The sequence below is a fragment of the Panthera leo genome, chromosome A2 (assembly GCF_018350215.1).
Source record: "Panthera leo isolate Ple1 chromosome A2, P.leo_Ple1_pat1.1, whole genome shotgun sequence".
Lineage (NCBI taxonomy): Eukaryota > Metazoa > Chordata > Mammalia > Carnivora > Felidae > Panthera > Panthera leo.
In genome coordinates, this window is record NC_056680.1 from 100040696 (window position 1) to 100063111 (window position 22416).

The following is a 22416-nucleotide window of genomic DNA, read 5'->3' on the forward strand; positions in this document are numbered from 1 at the left end:
TAATCATAACAGCAGCACCTGTGTGGCTCAGTCAATTAAGCATCCTACTCTTGATTTCAGCTCAGGTCATGATCTCATGGTTCGTGAGATCAAACCCTGCATCAGACTCCATGCTGGGCATGGAGCCTGCTTAGGATTCTCTCCTCTCTCTCCCTCTCTCTGCCCCTCCCCCACTCACATGCATGCACATGCTCTCTCTCTCTCTCAAAATAAATGAATAAATAAACTTTTTTAAAAAAGTAATAACATATTTTAGTTAATTCGATATATCTAAAATATCATTTCAGTATGTGATCAACATAATAACCTTATCAATGATTTTATTTATTATTTTTAATACATGTCTTTGAAATCCTATGTATATTTAACAATTATACCACATCTCCATTTAGACTAGCCATATTTCAAGGGCTCAATGGCCACATGTGACTACTGTATTGAACAGGGTGTGTTTAGTGACTAAGCAGGCCAGAAGCTTAGGTCAGAACCATGGAGAGTACCAACATACAAGTTGGGTGGGAATGGAAGAACATAGAAATGTCTTGTGGGGAGTTGAGGAAGGCAGTTTGAGAAAAAGAAATGGGAACTCACAAACGCAGTGTGATAGAAGTCAGGAAAGAGAATTTCAAAAGAAACCCATCATTTCCAAAGACAAACTCATACTCTTCTCCTCACAGACCTGATCACCTTTCAGCATTCTCTATCTGGGAAGAGCACCACAATCCCTCCATGAGTCAAGCCAAACAAGGAGTCATTCTTGACATCTCTCACTCTTTTACCTACCATGTGTAATATATTGCCAACTCTTTTCAATATGCCCTCTAAATCTCTCTCAAATCTATCTACCATTTTTAATCTCCTACCATGCCTCTGTAGTCTACTTCAAATTAATCTCACCTCTTGCACAGATTACAACAAAGTCTTTAGTACCCTACACACATACATTGTTGCACATTTTAATTTATTCCCCTCCACCTCCACCATTGCTGCCAGTCCAATCTTTTGATTTTTAATGTGAATGAAACCATTCAAGGCCTTTCCCTTTGCTCTTAGTGGAAAGACAAAGCTCCTTACAAGGCTTGCGAGCCCCTGCATGGTGTCCCACAGTCTTTTCATTCCAATCTGTAACTAGTTGCTTCTTCACTCACCACCCTGGCAGCATCGGCCTTTGTTCCATTCCTTGTTCTTTCTTGCCAGGCTCCCTTCTGCCACGGGATCTTAGCATGTGCTACTCAGTCTATCTAGGATGTTCTTACCTCCCTTTTTCCCTAGTTAATCCTTATTCATCCTTCAAATCTTATTTTAAGCAGCACAGCTTCAGAGAAGATTTCTCTGATCAGGTGAAATCCCTATTCTAGCGGCACTGATTGCACCATTTTCTTCTTTTTCTGAGTATTCATTATAATTATAATGTTGCATTCAGTTAACATCTATCCCTAGACTGTGGGGAGGATGTCATGTGAGTTTGCTCAGTTTTGCATTGTCAATGGTTAACTAATTGATAACATTCACTCAACCATCCATGCAGCAAACATTTACTGAGCAGCAACTTGGAAGCAGGTGCTGTGCTAGCTGCTGGAGGTGATCAAAACAGGAAACCAAACAGGTCTGGGCTGGGGAAGCTGGAAATCTAGAAATGCTCCCTTGGGGTTCCCTCTGGTTTACTTAGGTTTCAACCAAGAGCAACTGTACATAAATTACAAAGTGATTTAAAGTACCTATTACACAGTTTCTCCTGAAAACTTACCCAGACACAATTAAACTTTTTTTTTTTCAGTCGAAGTCACAATGAAATCCCAATAGACAGACTAAGGTTACACTGTATGGGAAGCTCAGCTAAAGAAACCCAACATGCCTTATTCCTGGCACCAGTTCTAACCAGAGTCAACATCTTCCTTGCCCTAAGATAATAAATAATGAAATGTTGTTCAAAATTCTGAATTTTGGGGGGACAGAAATTTACCTTTTCTTGAATAATTCAGTTATGAACAATTTAATCATACTTTAGGATCTTAACATGAGAACAACATTTTAGCAACTTCTTTTTTTATCATTTCCCAAATATGTGTAGCACCAACTTTAATATTTTAAGTCTTATGACAAATATTCTCATACTTTCCTAATGGAGGAAAATGATGCAGAATGGTTCAAATACAGCCAAGATACAGTCTTATCTGAAACTCAGCACAGTGATGACTGCATACAAAGATTTGGGAGAAAAGCAAAAAAAGGTCCTTTTGGGGGGAGAAAGAAAGAAAAGCAGGTGTTAGGAGGCAGAAAACTAACATTTATCAAATACTTGCTAACTCAAGCTCTATTTTTAATACCTAATTTCTCTTATTTCAGAGAAGTGTTATAAGTGGCTTATTTTTAGAAAACATTTTAGGCTAGACTTGTTCTACATTAATAAGAGAGAGTTGTTAAAATACTTAACTGCTTAATTATTGTCAACACATATGGCACTTACTATGATTAAATCATATAGTCTTTAAAACGACTCTTTAGAGGTAGGTGCTATTATTAACGCATGACATGAATGAGAAAACTGAGGCATGGGGAGGATAAGTACTTGCCAAAATAATGGAGCTAATACAAAATAGGGCTTTGTTTGAACCCCAGAAGTCTGGTTTTAGAGCCAGTGCAAGACTGCCTCTTGAGACTTTTCGATTCTTTTCTTGAATTATTTCAAAAATCACTTGGTTGCAGACTAAATTCATATCTTTGTTACAGGATGAAAAACACAAAAGTCAGATAGCTACAGTCTACGCATTGTGGAAGATCCATCATATGAAGACAGAGGATCTCTAAAATAAAATGCAAACCAAGAGAAAATATACTTTTACAAGCCAATTCACATTTCATTTCAGGCATTTAAGTCTACCTGGGTCCGTGTTGTCACTAAGTGAGTGGTAAAGGTAACATAAATTATAACTGGTAGTCGTGTAATCACACAGTGTAGGTCTACATATAAATCAGTTATTAACCAACTGTACTGAGTTAGAAACCATGATTATTTGAAATCTCCAACTGCAATCTTTTTTGAATATCATCTAGTTGGATAAGAGAAAAGACCACAGTCCACATATTCCACTTATTCATGCTTTTCAAAAAAAGAAAACAAAACCCATAATAACAAAAAAGTGGTGAAATGTAATGAAAACTGTACCAGATTTTAGTAATTCAACTCATTTTCTTGGTTGCTATTAGGTTAAACCGCATGAAATTGATAATATTCAACCATGGTTGACCTACAAAAATGACATTCATATGATTCAATCTAATAGGAAAGTCATACTTCATCATATATAATAAAATATAAAGAATTGTGTATCATTATCCCTAAGAGGAAAGTCTGCTCAGCGGCCCATCAGGATAGCTTTAAAGAATCCCAGCTCTGGTGGACACTCCTTGGACTCTCCCAACACAAAATGACTCACTGGAAAATATTCACTGTGATCTCTACCCATGAATCTGAGAACAAGGACATTAGTTTATTAGAGAAGATGGGTTCATATGATCATATGATATGTTTCTTTAAAAACTTACACTTGGAGTAAGTGTAAGTTTGGAGACTAGGCGCAGGAGAAATAAGGAGAGTTATTATTTGAAAGGTACAAAGTTTGTGTTAGGATGATGAAAAAGCTTTGGGCATGGGTGGTGGTGATGATTACACAACATTGTGAATGTATTTAGTACCGCCGAATTGTACACTCACAGATGGTTAAAATGATAAATATTATGTGTATTTTATCACAATAAAAAAGGCTTACCCTTGGAATAAACTTCATACTCCCTGTTGCAAAGCTATTGCAACTTTCTTGGATTCGGGACATTCGTGTGATTGTTTTTTAGATTCTGACATCCCTCAGAAGACACTGCAGTACCTGATGCTGTTCCACATTAGTGCCCAGCTTGCCTGGGAATTGTGGGTTAGACTCAGCACCTTTATATTGGCAGCATTTTGGGTTTGGGTTTCTTGATCCATCAGAGTCTTTACCTTGACAGTTTCTGTGCACATGCATGCACATGCACACGCGCGCGTGCACACACACACACACACACACACACACACACACACACACACACAGTATACCCCTCCTGCTGAGAACAATATGCATCAGAGATTTGGGAATGAAAATCATCTGCCTTGAAGCCATTGGCTGACATCCCACATGTTCTGGCAGCCTCTTCAAGTTGTCACTATCAGCTGTCTCATGTCAAATGAGTTAATAAGCTCATTTAGACTCCTGGTGGGCAGATGTGCATGTAGGTCAAAGCCCTTTTCGCAACAACAACTGCTGGATTACTAATGATTTTTTTCCCTTTAATTAGGCCCAGGAAAGAAATAGCATTTAAACTTTGACCCCTCTGAAGAAAAAATATTCACATAGTTTGGCAGGTTGGTTCCAATTCTTCATTAAACAGATATTTTTACTTACAATTGTAAAGGGATTCTTCCCTTTACAGTGCTTTGCAAGCATCACAACCTTGTTCAAAGTTGTTAGCCTGCCAGGGGCACCTGGGTGGCTCAGTCCGTTGAGCGTCTGACTTCAGCTCAGGTCATGATCTCTTGGTTTGTGAGTTTGAGCCCTGTGTCAGGCTCTGTCCTGACAGCTCAGAGACTGGAGTCTGCTTTGGATTCTGTGTCTCCCTCTCTCTCCAACCCTCATTCTCTCACACTCTGTCTCTCTCTCTCTCAAAAATAAATAAATATTTTTAAAAATTAATAATAAAAGTTGTTAGCTTTCCAGGAGAACGAGAAGGCCCATTATTGGTTTTGGACAATTGGGAAAGCTGACATGTTCAAGTACCCTGACTTAAAATGCTTTACATGAAGCAAAAAATATAGTCATTCCATTAAAAGAGCCATGAACTTAAAAAACTTTTCTGTTTGAGTAATTACTCCATACCAGGATTGTTGATGTCTATGTATGTTTCACCTGGTTTACGTCCTATAAAGTTTTAAGGAATTATATCCTATTTTAAATCATGATTTTTACAGATGAAAGCAACATCATGATGTCAGAAGGTTTTGTTAGGTTTTTAAATTGTGTGAGAGCTGAAATAAAAACTACATAAATGCTTGTTGGAGGAAGAAGTCTAAAATTCTTCATAGTTGTTCATACCTGTGGTGTTGAACTACTCCCAAACCATAAGTGAAATATTAGTTACATTTAGTAGGTTGACCTACAAAGCTAACGTTGAGTTGAGTAAAATATTTAAATAATGAACAAAACAAGAAAGTATTTTTAAATCTACTAAATCTTCATTAATTATATTTCGGTTCCTGCAAAAATAGTTATAGAAAACATGAGACTTTAAGTTGTATATTTGAAACTGAAAAAAAAATTTAAGTTCCGAGTCTTCTTGCCTCTCTTAGAAAAAAGTGGAAGTATACGAACACATTAGATTATTTAACACACAAGAAGCTTTTCATGGGTTATGTCAACACTGTTCTGTTTCCCTTTATTATCCCAATATCTTGGAAGAACGGTCAGAATTCCTGGCTATTGTACTCTTCTCCTTTGTCACCTCCCCAATATCTCTATTGAAACTGCTCCCTTAAAGATTTCCAAAAACCTCAAAGTTGACAAACTAAATAACTCTGTTGGGCTCCTGCCTGTTTCACTTGTCTGCAGTTTAATACTGTTGACAACTCATTCCATTTAAATACTCATTCATCCATTCATTTAACAAATACTTCTTTGTTACATATAACTTTTTCTTTCATGTGATAGTGGTGCCCCCGACCCATTGTCACTACATCTTCTGCTTCGGGTTTTTTTTTAAAGTGATGGACCTGCACACATTTGTCTAATTCTCCTGCCAGTGGTTCATATTTGAAAGAAGTCTAGCAATGTTTAAAGGTATAATGCATGGAAGCTAAAAGGAACTACTAGCTACCAAAAATATCTGCATGTACATTCCTGGTAGCTATTGCAAAGGTTGACATCCAGCCCTCTTTTCAAAATTGAACTCCTTTTGGGGGCTCCTGAGTGGCTCAGTCAGTTAAATGCCTGACTCTTGGTTTAGGCTCAGGTCATGATCTCACGGTTCATGGGTTCGAGTCCATGCCAGGCTCTTCACTGACAGAGTGGTGCCTACTTGGGTTTCTCTCCCTCTCCCTCTCTCTCTCTGCCCCTGCCCCACTTGCTCTCTCTCTCTCTCTCTCTTTCTCTCAAGTAAATAAACTTTAAAAACTAATTTGAAAAATTAAAAAAAATTAAATCGACTTCTTTTCATTGAGCATTTTGAGGAAAACAGGATGTTGTGTAAAGATGTTTACTAGGTTTACAGTTTCAATTTTAGGATTTGTACATTTGACTCTTATTTACTTCTTCAAAAGATTACCAGCTACTTGAAAAACATGCACTGTCCTTGGAAGCGTCAAAAAAAATGAGGTGAAACCTTAACAGAGTTGGATAAGGAAGAGAAGGGTGTCCAAGAATCATGGTCTGGTGCAGAATCATGGAATGATCTAAGTGTTTGATCTGCCCTCAGTCCTCTTGAAACATAGGTTCCCTTTATTCGTTGATATGAGCTTCTTTGTTTATTTTGAATGGATGGATGAATGTTTGATTCACTGGGGATTATTTACCCTCCCCATATCTATTTATTAAACTGGAAAAGACTGGTGCTATTTCTCTGTGGGTTTTCATAACATCTCAGAAGTAAAAGTGGGTTAAGACAAAGTCTCGTATATAAAAGGACTTTGTGTTTCCTACACTTGAGTGTAGCACAAGAGGAAAAATCTTAGTGGAGAAAAACCCTGCAGGAAATAGATGAATGTCCTAGAGTAAAACAATGGAAGAGGTTAAGAGAAGGGAGATAATTCATCCATTAAGATAAATTAGTATATAATATAATCTCACGGTATTTTTCATTGTTTGAGGATTAATGTGTGGTACTTTGACGTGGGAAAGTACATCAGGGATATTTCCTAGTGCTCTTTTGGCCTTAGCACTGAAGCTCTAGGACTAGGATATGTCAGCTTGTCACAAGCTATTTTCTGTTCATGCCACAGTGGGCAGTCATTCCTCCCAGGAGCACAAAGAGGGTCTTGGAAAGAGCCAATATACATGAAACTTGAGAAGGAAATACCCTTCAAAAATAACATCAGAAAGACATCAAGAAATGGCAAAAATTACCTAATGTGGGTTTGACACACCCAGCATTCTACTGTGTTTATTTATATAAAACTGATTTTGTAATTTGTTCTCTGTGAATTGAAAGGCCTGCCAATCTTGAGCCATTTTTTTTCTAGTTATTAGAGGGCCCATTCTATGGACAGAAGGGATTGCAATCTAAGCCATCACAATAGCCATTTGATGTTGGTGTAGGGCTCTTAGGTACTCAATTTTTACTCAGAAAAAGCACAGCGCTCTCTCCGGAGCATAGCTCTCTCCAGAAAATAGCATTTTCCATTTGGTCCTAGGGATAAGGCTTCTCAGGCACTTGTGTGATTATAATACTGATTTTGGAGACTGACAGGATGTTGTTCTTCTGAATGCCATTGCATGACCTCCATATATGGGGGAGGCTGAGGTGGCCTCAGAGCCACAGCTTCATTCTGAGAAACATCTGTTTTGTTTCAAAGCAACAAGAATAGGAGCTACTTTACATGTGGAAATATTAATGACAGAAATGATTCATGAAACTGGGCCAGAATCACGTTTTTCCTTGATTTATCACATGCTATTTTTTCCTTCTGTTCTTTGACCACCTTTCCGCAAACAACTTGATGAAGAACATCAACTACTAGAGCAATAAAATGGGACTATAGCTCATGACAGAGACCATTCATAAATTCAAAGATATATAGAGGCCCCATCTAGAAATTCATATGTAATCTTTGCAAATGTTACAAATCTGAGGGTTTTTATTTTAAGGTCCCCTAAGAGACAAAATATTTGAAAATGCACATCCCTGGTTTCTTTTTCCCATGTGATTACCTTCCTTCTCTTCCTGTACTTTCAGATGAACATTATAATCAAATAGAAATACACCTCTCAACAAACAGACTGGTGTTTCCAGCCAGAGTACATGAGAAGAGGGACAGATGCAATTTCCATACTGTCCAAACAAATGCATTTATTTCAGGTCAACTATTGAGGAAATTCAGCAATGTTCCTAAGGAGACAAATACAATATGTTGGTTCAGAGCATACTGGCTGGGTTTGAATCCTGGCTCTGTCCCTTATTAACTATGTAGATGTGGACCCATTACTAAACTCTCTGTGCCTGAATAGCCTAATCTATACCATGGGGTAAGACTAGATCATGCCTCAAAGGGTGGTATTATGTTACATGAATAATTAGAACTATATATCTGTTGGGGTGGCTGGTGGCTCAGTCAGTTAAGTGTCCAACTCTTGGCTTTGGCTCAGGTCATGATCTCACAGTTCATGAGTTCAACTCCCACACTGGGCTCTGTACTCACAGTGTGGATCCTGCTTGGTATTCTCTCTCTCTCTCTCTCTCTCTCTCTCTCTCTCTCTCTCTCTCTCTCCCCCTCCCACATGTGTTCTCTCTCTCTCAAAATAAATAAAGAACTATATATCTGTATGTAGTAAATATACACTAAGTGTTATTGATTATTTTTTTTAAACGTTTGTTTATTTTTGAGAGAGAGAGCACAAGTGGGAGAGGGGCAGAGAGCAAGGGAGACGCAAAATCTGAAGTAGGCTCCAGGCTCTGAGCTGTCAACACAGAGCCCAACACGGGGCTCAAACTCACGGACCACGAGATCATGACCTGAGCTGAAGTCAGACGCTCAATCAACTGAGCCACCCAGGCACCCCTGTTATTGATTATTATAGAAGTTTCAGAATAAATAATCCTTCCAGTGCCCATTAGAAAATACAGAATTACTGGATTTTAGAGTTTTTCTGCACAAATTGCAATAGCAATTTCTTAAAAACATTTTGTGATAAAATGGTAATAGATGAAAAGAAGTGTCATTATAAACATAACATTATTTCCAGATTGAGGAAAATATAGTATATTAAGTCTTTAAGATTTAGAAGTACATTTTGAGACACAAGACGAAATTATTCCCTGAAACCTGACTTTTAAGATAATACACAAATAAATGTATAAAATTTTTAAAAATTTAATGATCAATGCAACATGCATCTCTATTGACAGATCCAAAGAGAAGTAGGAATTAGTAATAGTCTTGAAGAAAGAGTTAAGAGACTCTTAAGAGTTAAGAGACCACTAAATTTGTGACCATAAACCACAAGGAAAAAGAAAAACTCACTACTACCTCACTTGCCCCTAGCAATCCAGAACATTCTCTAGAAATTGACATCTTTTCAATTGGCAATGAACTTCATGTATTCACCTGGCAGTGAATTTTGTGACTAAATCCCAGTGGTAATTTTATGTCACGTATCCTTTACCACAATTAAAAAAAATGTTTTAAAGAGAGGACCTTGGAAAACTCATGAAGTCCTCAAATACTTTTGGAAAAACTACTCCTTTTATGATGATGAGAAAGTCAAGCATGAAGTGTTATTACATCAGAGCATTACAAGCTCCCCTAAACACTCAACTGTATTTATTCTTTATGAGAATTAATGCACTGGTGAAATTAAAAGTTATATTCTGTTTCAATAAATTTATGTTAAAACAAAAACTGAAATCGTAATTTATGAGACATAAAGAGAAGTAAGTGAGCAAATGATGACACCTTTTTAGGGACTGCCACTAAGCATCTCCCAAAACTACATGCACTGTCCTCAGTCCTGCATGGGCACTCCCCAGAGCTGATGAGTCTGGCTGTGTCTCTGCCTCAGGCAAGCCATTTGATATCTGGACTTCACTTCTCATTTTCCAGAATGAAAACCTTGGGCTAGTATGATCTCCTAATGTACCTGGTGGCTCAAACATTCTGTAATTCTATCACAGTTGCAGACTCCAGCACTGATACCTGATTTGAAGCCTCTTTTTCCCAAGCATGAAAATGATCATCTTAGGTAACCAAAGAATCCTAGAAATAAGTGTGGACTGTCAAAATGTTTTTTATTCTTGCTGCAGGATTTTATCTACTGCCAAAGCAATTTTATAAAAACTTCTACTCAGTATTCAAGAGATACATTTCTTTTCCCCAGAGAGAATTAATCATAGGCAAGGACTGGAAAAGGCAGTTTCCCCAGATGAAGCTTAAGCACACTCCTGCTGAGAAACTCATTCTATTTTAATTTGCCAATTAAAAGTGGCCTGGGAAATCACACATTGTTGTTATCTCATTAAAAATACTATACTTGTCACTCTCTTTCCTCTCTCTGGAAAAAGAACACTCAAGTATCCCAGCTGCTCCCCACAGCTTAAATTTGATAGTACCCTTAAAAGATTGGCTTTATCTAGGGTCCATTGAGGATGGCACCTTCTGCTGTTATTACTGCCACGAATTCCACAGATCTCTAGTCACTGACACTGTTTATTGGATATTTACTATATCCATGAAATTTACTAAGCATTGAGAAGTTTAAAAGGTACTAAAAAGCTTGTATTCAGCAAATTAATGGCCACTTTCATTGCAAAACAGAGCCTTGTATCAAGGTCTTTTAAAGATCCCAGCCGTAGCATCTTTTGGTTCTATTTGGCTCTTATTCGATCCCTCCCCATCTGTCTTGCTGATCCGTGGAATGCCATTACAAGCATGGTACTGACGGTTGAGATTACACCCCTGTAATAATTTTTAAAAGCTCAATCTTTGTTGGCATGACAGTCACAAATTTCCTACTCTTATAAACTATATATTGAGTTGACATCATGTATGGGGAAATAGAATGATTTGAATTGGTTATTTGTTACTACTTCTCAGTTTCTAGTGAACCATAAAATGACTATAGGGCAGGAGAAAGATGGAAATACTGCAAAGATTTTGAATAATGGCTTGTATTTAATAATGCCCCTCTGAATAACATAATAATAAATGATAAAGTCATGCCACGGACTTCCTGCATGTACTTGAACATGATTCTGTGTATATACCTGCAGGTTATTATGTATTGCCAAAGATACATCCTCAAGGAGTCCATTGACTTCTGCTTAATAAAAACATAAATTACTATAGCTCACCGGGGGAAAGGCACTCTGCCTGTCTTTACTCAAAGGGTATGATTACCTTATTGCCTTGAAATCCCTTCGGGCCTGGATCCCCTGGAGGTCCACTAATGCCCTGCTCCGAGGTGAAAACCAACAATTAGTTCTATATATAAAAGGCCAACCAAGAAGGAATTATTCATTAAGGTCCCTAGAGATCCTGAATTTAGAAGTCAGACTAAATATCTCAGAGTTAAGTTAGGGTTAAATGTGACTGAGAAATGGAATGAGATAAAATTCCTCCTGTCAAATAGGCAGCTTCTAAAATAGTATACTTAAGCTGAGAACAAACATTTATTAATGAGGTGTTTGCTTTCTAAGCCTGTTTCCAACCTTATCCCTGTGCTGAACACCCTTCTTAAAGAATTTTGAATGAGCAACTTTTTTAAATAGCTAAGGCATTTATAACTGGAAGTTGGAGCTTCCAATGACCCTGTGATAACCAGAGTTACTGCCCTGTGCTGACACAATTCCAGGCCAGAGCAAAGGAGTTGATGGTTAATTAGATGCTGTCTGGGAAATCTTGGGCCAAGTTACAATTTTCAGTAGACTTTTTGAAATACATAAATGAACTCTTCATATACATACATCCTCCCCCCCAACGAAAACTTTTGACTGGGCAAGTCCCCAGACTGGGAAAAAACTGATCTAAATTATTTTCTGAAATCCATGGAATATGTCTAACTTAAATAAATGCCTTCAGAATCTTTTCCATGCTATTGAACATTAAGTACTTATAATGAGCATTCCATGTTTTTGAATATTAAGTACTGTATCTAAATTACACATAGTGTAATTAGATAAAATGCATAGTTCTTCCAACTATATTATACTAGCAAAGCAAAAATAGTTACATGCTTCTTTTAACTGCTTTGACTTCACTCATCTTCCTAGACTCGAATTTTTAAACTTCTATCCCTCTACTAAGTAAACTCACCTGCTGGTACCTATCTTTGGGGAGCCTGAATTAGTCATTCAAAACATTAGGGCAGTGATTTCCAAACTTTGTTGCACATTGAAATCACCTGGGGATCTTTAAAACTACTGATGCCTGGCTCCAATCCCTAGACATTCTAATTGAATTGGCAGAGGGAGCAAATGGGCAAACAGATTTTTAAAGCTTCCTAGGTGATTCTAATTCAGATGTAGATTTGGTTTAGCCTCCTTACCTGAAGTCCTCTGGGTCCCTTTGGTCCATACGGCCCTAAGGATCCCTGTGGAATAAAATTAATGGTAAGTTGCTCTAAGTATCCATCTTCAAAATGCAATGATTTTATTTTAGGTAGAGGAGAAAAGAATGTGTTCTCAGTGATGGCCAATCTTCCCACTTTATCCAAACAGCAAAGCAAACTGATACATTGTCAACAAAATGATCCAAAATAATAAGCCAATTTGAGGTCAGATTTTCCTTCAGTAAACTCCACGAAAACAGTTTTAGATGTAAGTCCTTCACCTGTATATTGAAATTTTGGTCAGAGCAAACAATTTATTCCTTACAATTCCTTAGAAAAAGTACAGTTGGTGGAATATTGTTTCTTTCCAACAAGGCAAAATCAGTTAAATTAACAATTTGGTGAGTTTCCACAATGTCTAGATCACTCTTTTGCCCATCTTCAAGACATGCAACTTGACAAAACACTGTTTATACTCAATACTCTCTAATAGAAGATATTTCAATATGTTCCATAACTAGGAAACCCTTTGAAATTTATTTTTATGAGAATATAGTATAGTCTAGTCTCTCTTTTCTCAGATTTTCATTTTTCTGCTTAGCAAAATATAACCTGTTCACAATAGACACACCTTGACAATTAAAGGAAAAAAGTAAAGAAACAGAAAAAAATCACACAGAAGCAACTGCTATTAACATTTTAGGCATATAGAATATTTTTCTTCTAATAATTGATTCGAGTGTGTATACAATCTTGTGTCCTACTTATTTGGTCTTCCATTATATCAAAAATATTTTTCCATGTAATTAAAAACTCTTAGTAAATGGAAAAATAATTAAGTATATGTACCTATTATAATTTACTTATTTCCCTAGTTTTGGCATTTAAATTGTTTCTGATGATTATTATTTTAAATAATATTATAATGAATATCTTTGTTTATAAGTCATGTCCAACTTCTGAAAGATTCCTGAAGGTAATGTCCTGGAAGAGGATGACAGACACAGAGATGATGAACACATTCAAGGCTCTCTCGCTCTCTTTTGTGTCTCACACCAATACATGGGAAGAAAAAGCAAAGCTTCCCTCCATAGTTTGCTCAGATTTCCATTCTTACTACCTGAGTAGAGAAAGTGCATCTCCACCTTAACAGACACCCCCATCAATGCTGAGTATTGTATATTATCCCAGTGTTTGCTAATTTGATAGGTGAAATAATATTTTAATGTGTTAATTTCACTTCTCTGATCGCTGATGTATTGGGTTTTTTTTCACTTATTACCCATTTATAGTTCCTCTCTCGTGTCTCTTCATGTTCTTTATAGTCTGACTTAAGAACTTATATGAACTCTTCATGTCAAGGATGCTGTATTTCATTGACTCTAGACATGCATTTTTTTTTTCAGATCTTTACATCTCTAATATCAAGATACGTCTTATAATCAATTGCATCTTCTGTTTGTAATTGGCAGCACTTTTTCTTTCTTTTTGGCACAGAATAGGGCATTTCACAACCCCTGGCATCTTAGTCAATGAAGTATGATGATTAGCTCTTTATCAACCGTTCTCATTTCAAACAGTTTTCAACAGTTACTGTTTAACTTTCATTTTTGTTCTTCTCTGTCCCCTTCTGTATTTTCAAGTCTGTGTCCACCTCCCATTTTCAATTACCCTCCAGGCAGAATCCATTCATTACTACAGTTTTCATTTTGCCCAGAGATAATTATCAAGCCTACATTTTTTTTTCAGATCCACCTGGCCTTTAACTCTACAGTACTTTAAAAGCTTTCACAAAAGTCTCAAGCTATTTAAAGTGCTTAGTTACATAGGCCAGTGTCATCATCTTATTCTCTGCTTTTCACCTTCTGCCTCATTTTTTCTCCTTGACTCTCTCCCATAATTAAAATACAGATATTGAATGAGTTGAGTATCTTGGTAGCATGCTGTTAATAGTTCTTCACTATAATGAAAACTATTTTTACTCTGTACATTTTTGGATGCTTTGTCATTAAGTTTCAAATGTACTGTCTGTATATTTCTGACCCATTTAATATTGTCTCCATTTTAAATACTTTATTCATATTTATTTTTTAACGAAAGGTTAATACCCACCCAATTGCCTGTGGCGTACTGCAGTTTCAAAATTTCAATCCCCTATCTATGCCTAGTTCTCCCACATTATTTATAACTATTTCATTAACTTATTCCATAGAGTTCTTCACTCTATTTTGGAAAGTGCTTGTTGTCAGTGTTTATATCTGGAAAACAATTCCAGATGCAAAGACCCAACTGGAGCTTGAACTGACTTTACTGGTTAAATTATCCTTTTTTGCCATAAAATTCCATAGGCCTAGCCTCAAAGGTTAGGGAGCCACAAAGCACCGTCTTAAAGATCCATATGAAAGGTATGTGGAGGCTCCATTAAGTAAAGTTAGGTATAGTTTTGTTTTCTGCTTCATGTTTTACAGACGTGAAAATTGAGCCAGTAGCTTTCCGACTCCAGGGGTGAGAGCAAGGTAATGCATCCCAGGAATTTCCTCTTAGGGAAACTCAGCCCAAAGGGATCCCAGCTGTTAGCATTTTAAAAACATGTTCCTTACTTTGTCACCTTTTATTCCTGGTTTTCCACATTCTCCATTTTCACCCTAAAAAATAAAGAAATGAAACAAATAAGAAGACCTTTGCAGTCGTTTGGGGTTAGGATGTTTTAAAAAGTTTTCTTATGACATAAGCACTCTGATGGGTTTTACACAATTTTATCCTCAATCCTGTGGGTTATTTGGGCATTACACTCTGAAAAATTTTATCCATGAGTCATCTTCCACTTGACAGAATCAAATCAGTGATACCACCTAGTAAGGTTTGACATTTTTGAAAGGGAGATGACATTTAAAGGAAAGAAACTAAGGTTTACCGAGTATCCACCATATGCTCTTTGTGATTTAAGTGAATCCACATTACAGCTCAATGAGATCAGTTTTACAGTTGTATTTTATAGATGAGAAAACTTAAGTTCACCCAGATAACTTTCCTCAGATAAGCAGCTCTGATTCAGAGTCCCTATTTTTGCCACACTATACTCCACCCTGAGTACCAGCTTTGATCAATTAGTAGTGTTTGCCCAGAGAACTGTGAGAGAAAGGTCCTGAGACCACATCATGGCTTGGTGGGGAAAGGAGCCAGGAAGAATTAGCAAGGTCTGCTGGGGACGGGCATGGTGGCAAGAATGCCATATACTTCCAACACACTCTACTGCCCTGCCTTTCCTGGCATATTAATGGAAAAAGAACTAACATTTAAATTGTGCTTTACAGTTTATGATTAATTTTATTTAGCAGACATTATCTCAGGTAAGCTGACATTAACTGTCTGACACAGATATTATCAGCCCAATTTTACAGACTGAGAATTTTTGATTCAGAAGGTTAAGTACCTTGCTCATGTAGAATGAGAATTGGGACCTCTGAATACTAATCCATTGTATCAGACTTCTAAGACTTTGCATAATTAGAACTAAAATGTATCAAAGGCAATTAGAAAAACAGCTAAAGTTAAAATTTTCAAGTGCTTTCATGCTTTTATCTGAGCCTCAAAGCAATTGATTTAAAATTTTTTTTTATATGAGCCTCAGCAATCAGACAACACAAAGAAATAAAAGGCACCCACATCGGCAAGGAGGAAGTCAAACTTACACTCTTTGCAGACAACATGATACTCTGTGTGGAAAATCTAAAAGACTCCACCAAAAAACTGTGAGAACTGATCCATGAATTCAGCAAAGTTGCAGGATATTAAATCAATGTATAGAAATCAGTGGCATTTCTATACACCAATAATGAAGCAGCAGAAAGAGAAATCAAGGAATCGGTCCCATGTACAATTGCACCAAAACCCATAAAATACTTAGGAATAAACCTAACCAAAGAGGTGAAAAATCTACACACTGAACATTATAAAACACATTAAAAAGATTGCAGAAGACACAAAAAATGGAAAAGCATTCCATGCCCATGGATTGGAAGAACAAATATTGTTAAAATGTCAATGCTACCCAAAGCAATCTACATATGCAATGCAATCCCTCTCAAAATAACACCAGGATTCTTCACAGAGCTAGAATAAATAATCCTAAAATTTGTATGGAACCAGAAAAGACCCAAATAGCCAAAGCAATGCTGAAAAAGAAAACTGGGGCACCTGGGTGGCTTAGTCAGTTAAGTGTCTGACTTAGGCTCAGGTCATGACCTCACTGTTTGTGAGTTTGAGCCCTATGTCAGGCTCTGTGCTGATAGGTTGAAGCCTGGAGCCTGGAGCCTGATTCAGATTCTGTCTCTCTCTCTCTCTCTCTCTCTCTCTCTCTCTCTCTGTTCCTCCCCACCCTCTCTTTCAAAAATAAATAAACCTTAAAAATAAATTAGAAAAAGAAAACCAAAGGTGGAGGCATCACAGTTCCAGACTTCATGCTGTATTACAAAGTTGTAATCATCAAGACAGTATGTTACGGCACAAAAACAGACACTCAGATCAGTGGAACAGAATAAAGAACCCAGAAATGGACCTACAAATGTATGGCCAACTAATCTTTGACAAAGCAGGAAAGAATATCCAATGGAAAAAAAGACAGTTTCTTCAGCAAATGGTGTTGGAAAAACTGGACCTGGACCACTTTCTTACACCATACACAAAAATACACTCAAAATGGATGAAAGACCTAAATGTAAGACAGAAAGCCATTAAAATCCTACAGGAGAAAACAAGCAAAAACTTCTTTGACCTTGGCCGCAGCAACTTCTTACTTGACATGTCTTCAGAGGCAAGGGAAATAAGAGAAAAATGAACTATTGGGACCTCATCAAGATAAAAAAAATCTTCTGCATAGAAAAGGAAACAGTCAGTAAAACTAAAAGGCAACAGATGGAATGGGAGAAGATATTTGCAAACGACATATCAGATAAAGGGTTAGTATCCAAAATCTATAAAGAACTTATCAAACGCAACATCCAAAAAAAACAACACCCAAAAAATGAGCAAAAAACATGAATAGACACTTTTCCAAAGAAGACATCCATATGGCTAAAAGACACATGAAAAAAATGCTCAACATCACTCAGCATCAGGGCTGATGTGGCAAATCAAAACCACAATGAGATTCCACCTCTGACACCTGTCAGAATGGCTAACATTAACAACTCAGGCAACAACAGATATTGGTGAGGTTACGGAGAAAGAGGAACGCTTTTGCACTGGAGGTAGGAATGGAAACTGGTGCAGCCACTCTGGAAAACAGTATGGAGTTTCCTCAAAAAATTAAAAATAGAACTACCCTATGACCCAGCAATTGCACTACTAGCTATTTATCCAAAGGATACACGAGTGCTGATTCGAAGGGGCACATGAACCCCAACGTTTATAGTAGCACTATTGACAATAGCCAAAGTAAGGAAAGAGCCCAAATGCCCACCAACTGATGAATGGATAAAGAAGATGTGTTATATATACAATGGAATATTACTCGGCAATCAAAAAGAATGAAAACTTGCCATTTGTAACAATGTGGATGGAACAAGAGTGTATTATACTAAGTGAAATAAGTTAGAGAAAGATAAATACCATATGATTTCACTCCTATGTGGAATTTAAGATACAAAACAGATGAACATAAGGGAAGGGAAGCAAAAATAATATAAAAACAGAGAGGGAAACAAATCATAAGAGACTCTTAAATACAGAGTACAAACTGAAGGTTGCTGGAGAGGAGGTGGGTAGGGGGATGGGTAAATGGGCAAGGGGCACTGAGGAGGACACTTGTTGGGATGAGCACTGAGTGTTACATGTAAGTGATGAATCACTAAATTCTATTCCTGAAATTATTATTACACCATATGTTAACTAACTTGGATTTAAATTAAAAATAGAATAAAATCAAATAAAAATGTTTTATTTGAGCATAATTGACACACAGTGTTACATTAATTTCAGGTGTACAACATAGTGATTCAACTTCTCTATACACTATGCAATGTTCACCGCAAGTGAAGCTACCATCTGTCACCATACGATGCTGTTACAATATCACTGACTCTATTCCTTAAAAGCCATTCATATTTTTAAGATATGGCAACTCAACTGGAGAAGTTAAATGAATTACTTAAAGGCACATGCTAGCCAGTGGCTCCTAGTCCAGTGCCCTCACCACTGCTTTATCATCCATGTGCTGTAAGCATGCTTCCCAAAATGCCACCTCACAGTGACATAAGAAACTTGCACTACAATGATCAGTGCCCTGCTTCCTTCATTAAAGAAGTCATGCTGTGAAAAATGAATGTCAACTGAACTAAACAGTGTGTTTAGTGATATAGTGGGTTTATATTCTGGTGCAATCTTTATGTCATGACAAAATACCATCAAGCAGTTCACAGGTTGACGGCCAGCATACAGACCACACTTTGAATAGCTCCACTCTAAGAAGGGAAATAACCATTGTAACCACCAATTATGGATCCAAAGTCCAAACCTTTACATTACTGCTAATCCCCACAGCAGATTAGATTAGAGAGAGAGAGAGAGATCTCCATTCATAGATGAGGAAAAGGAGACTCCGAAGGATTAAATAGTTTGCCCGTGACCACAAGCTCGAGTCTGTTAGATTCCCAAGTCCATGGTCATCAGCCACTCAAAACTGAACAAGGCATACCACCATGGTCTGCAAGATACTTTCCACTAGCCTAGAGTACTACATGGGGTGTCGCTGGCAAGAAAGAGGGAGGTACAATTCCTAGATCCAGCTATGCCTCTGTTCAAAAACAATCTGTTCTCTCTCCACATCATATTGTGAGTCAGACTGACCCAGGAAAAACTGAGCTTTCACTTAGAACAAGTTGAACATTTATTTCTGAATGCAAATGGAAACTCACCCTTGAAGAGTCAATTAGAAAGCATTTAATTTAATAATGTTGGATGGGAATAAAATGAGTCAACCACCAAAATATAAAACAGAAAAGTACCATAAATACACTCAAAATTCTTTTGGCCAGAATTCACATTCCATTTGTCCAGACAGATTTGTTAGCTATAGGTCCTGAGGAACAGCATTTGTTTTGGGGGCAGACTTCCATCAATGAAAATATTGTACTCCTGTTATTCGCCTTTGTAAAGGCGTTTTCTTTTTTGGTGGGCTCAGTAATCCCTGTGGAATGGCCACAATTACAATTTCACAGAGCAAGTGCTTCAGAAAGCTATGAACAGATTAGCTCTGTTCCCAGGCTCTGATTTCTGATGCTGCTGTTCCTGGTGAAATTCTGGTTTGAATGTCAATGGTTCAGGGTCACTCTACCCTGACAACTTATATTTTCCAAATGAGAGCTCCACCAGTGAATCTATAATTTCCCAGAAGGTTAAAATGAGTCTTTTCATATATATAAATATATAAACACACACATATATACTATATTTGTAGTATACTATATGCTATATAATATATATATAGTATATATACATAGCACTATATATACTATATAGTGTGTGTTTATGCGTGTGTGTGTGTGTGTGTGTGTGTATGTCTATATATTTAGTGTTCATGAGTAGCTCATATTATAAATCAAGATGGGGGACCTGTATAATTTTCTTCAACTCTACATAGGACAATTTTACAATCATGAAATTTTCTTAAATTTCCTATTTTATCATTTGTTCCCTGCCTCTTCATAATAGCACCTTGCAGTTTATCGACCAGCAAACAGCTTATAAGACATTGTCACATCCATTATTCCATTTGCTTCTCCAACCACCCTGTAAATTAGGAGGCCTATATTAATCCAGCTCTATATGGATGAAGAAACAAACACTTAACATTTCTAGTGACTGGGGACAGATTTATTTGCCTGTATGGAGACTCACCTCTAATATTTGCAGGGCCCAGGGCAAGACTGCAAGCAGAGGCCTATGTACCATGTATCTAAACAGCTGAAGGCTATAAATTAAGCTAATAACCAACCTAGTAATGTTCTAGCTTCCTTTTTTGACAAGTATCAATAGGAATAAAAATGAAAGAACTGTGGTATTCCTTAGAGGTCCAAGTGCTAGTACAACCCCATGCCCACAGCCTACAGACCAGCTCCTACTTGGCCTCTCCCCACCTCTGGTTCCTCCCAGGAGAGGAGGAACAAATGCACAAGAAGGTGCCCCAGGCAATGCAATACAGTGAACCTCCCACCAGGGCCCCTTCCAGCCCCAAAACCAACTTGCATTTTGTTTCCCCTCAGGCCTGGGGAAAAGATGGACAAAGGAAAGATGTTTGTATCTGCCTTCAAAGCAGGCTCAGGCCATTTTGCAGGGACTTCTGGGGTCTTGGTTACCTAAAGTGTGGTCCAGGTTTAAGGGGGCATAAGCCTCATGCCCTGTAGCTTCCTGGATCCTTCGGGGGTCAGATGGCCTTTCGAGACCCAGAGAAAGACCTCTTGCCCTAGGTCTGAGGGCTGTAGATAGGATGAACGAGGACACGCTCTATTTTCAGATAGAACATCTGGTGATAGAACTGTGACATTAATCTATGAATGAGCGCTTGGGGCGCTTGGGTGGCTCAGTTGGTTAAGCATCCGACCTGGGCTCAGGTCATGATCTGAGTCACAGTTCCTGAGTTCCAGCCCTGCACCCGGCTCTGTGCTGACAGTTCAGAGGCTGGAACCTGCTTCAGATTCTGTGTCTTCCTCACTTTCTGCCCCTCCCCTGCTTGTGCTCTCTCTCTCTCTCAAAAATAAATAAATAAATAAATATTTTTAAAAAATCTATGAATGAACCATGAACAACTGTCAACATGGTTCTTGAGCCCCCATCCACTTTGCTAACTTTCTAATTTGTAAAGAATCATAAAATAGTCTACCAGCCCATAACTTCTGTTGGTTTGTCAAATTTATTCCCCTTGCAAGCTCCACCCAGATGCCTCACTGTATGAAGAGGTTCCTTATTGCCTAACCAGAATAAATCCTCTTGCTTCTACAAGAGCATTTGATGTCTAGGTTTTGGTGTCTAGCTTTCATAGGAAGTTAAGCACCAAGGTAGCAACCTAACTGAAGTATTGCCGCATCCATTTTTATTTGGAACTTTTAGTCTGTGCTACATGGCTGGTAAATAGGGGTCCTCGTGTTTGCAGAGCTGAGAGAGGCTGGATCCTAATCTCAGGAATCTTAGGATGCCTTTCACCCCTTCCAACACATCTCCGTACCTGAAGTTTATTATTATTTTATGTTTACAGACTTAAGAGTATACTTGGGAATTAGGGAACCTAGACTTAGGAAAATAAAGGAAAACAACTTTTATTAAGCATGTAAATACAGTTATGCTTCTGTTTTTCTCTCTGAAATCCTGGCCTATCTATTCATTGTTACCAACTTACCTTTTCACCTTTGTACCCAGGGATTCCCTAGTTACAAAAGAAAAAAAGAAAGAAAGAGTAAAACATATTAGAAGACATAGTTGGAGGAAGTATTTGATGTTTTTCATTTACAAAGTATAAAAAAACACATCTGTACAGTCAAGGAAAATAAGACCACACACAGAAATGTAAGCTATTTTACTTCTCTGGGGAGAAGAAAAGAACCCATTTTCCCCTTTATTACATTCTATTTTCAGTTCCACATATTTTTTTCAAACCCAATTTCTTACCATTTGGCCCAAAGCTGAAGGAGAAACTATACACTGAAACTTATAAAAGGGACGACCTACAATGCTCCATTCAAAATTGTTATATTGACTTTTAAACTATGAACTATCATAGCTGAGAATGTTTCACAGAGACTGTTAGAGAAATTGGCTTTGAAAATGAGCTGAGATAATGGCCTTTACAATGTATGTAAATATTTATATCCATTACGGTCCTTCTTTCAAATTCGGTCTCGAATATGGAACATCAATGAAATGCATGGTTCCTTTATCAACCCTAATGAGACGGTGGCCTTTAAGGCACTATATTTTATCTCATGCTAACTATGGGGCCAACTCCTCTTCTGTGTCACTCCTGGGAATCCTGCACAACCTCCTCCATTGTGTCCCTGCCTGTGAGCCCTCGAAGTAATATGATTCTGAATATTAAGTGAACTAGGAAATTAACAACTTTAAGCAAGAGCAAGACTTTTCC

General features: G+C 37.5%; 1 protein-coding gene across 1 annotated transcript in view; it reads right to left on the reverse strand.

Annotated features, from left to right (window-relative positions):
* COL28A1 (collagen type XXVIII alpha 1 chain) overlaps positions 1-22416 on the reverse strand; it is a 174579-nt gene that overhangs the window by 127305 nt on the left and 24858 nt on the right. The window contains exons 8-11 of the mRNA XM_042918489.1: positions 21676-21702; positions 14885-14929; positions 12282-12326; positions 11135-11188 (exon numbers count right to left, since the gene is read on the reverse strand). Coding sequence (XP_042774423.1) covers positions 11135-11188; positions 12282-12326; positions 14885-14929; positions 21676-21702 — 171 coding nt within the window. The remainder of the gene's footprint in view (positions 1-11134; positions 11189-12281; positions 12327-14884; positions 14930-21675; positions 21703-22416) is intronic.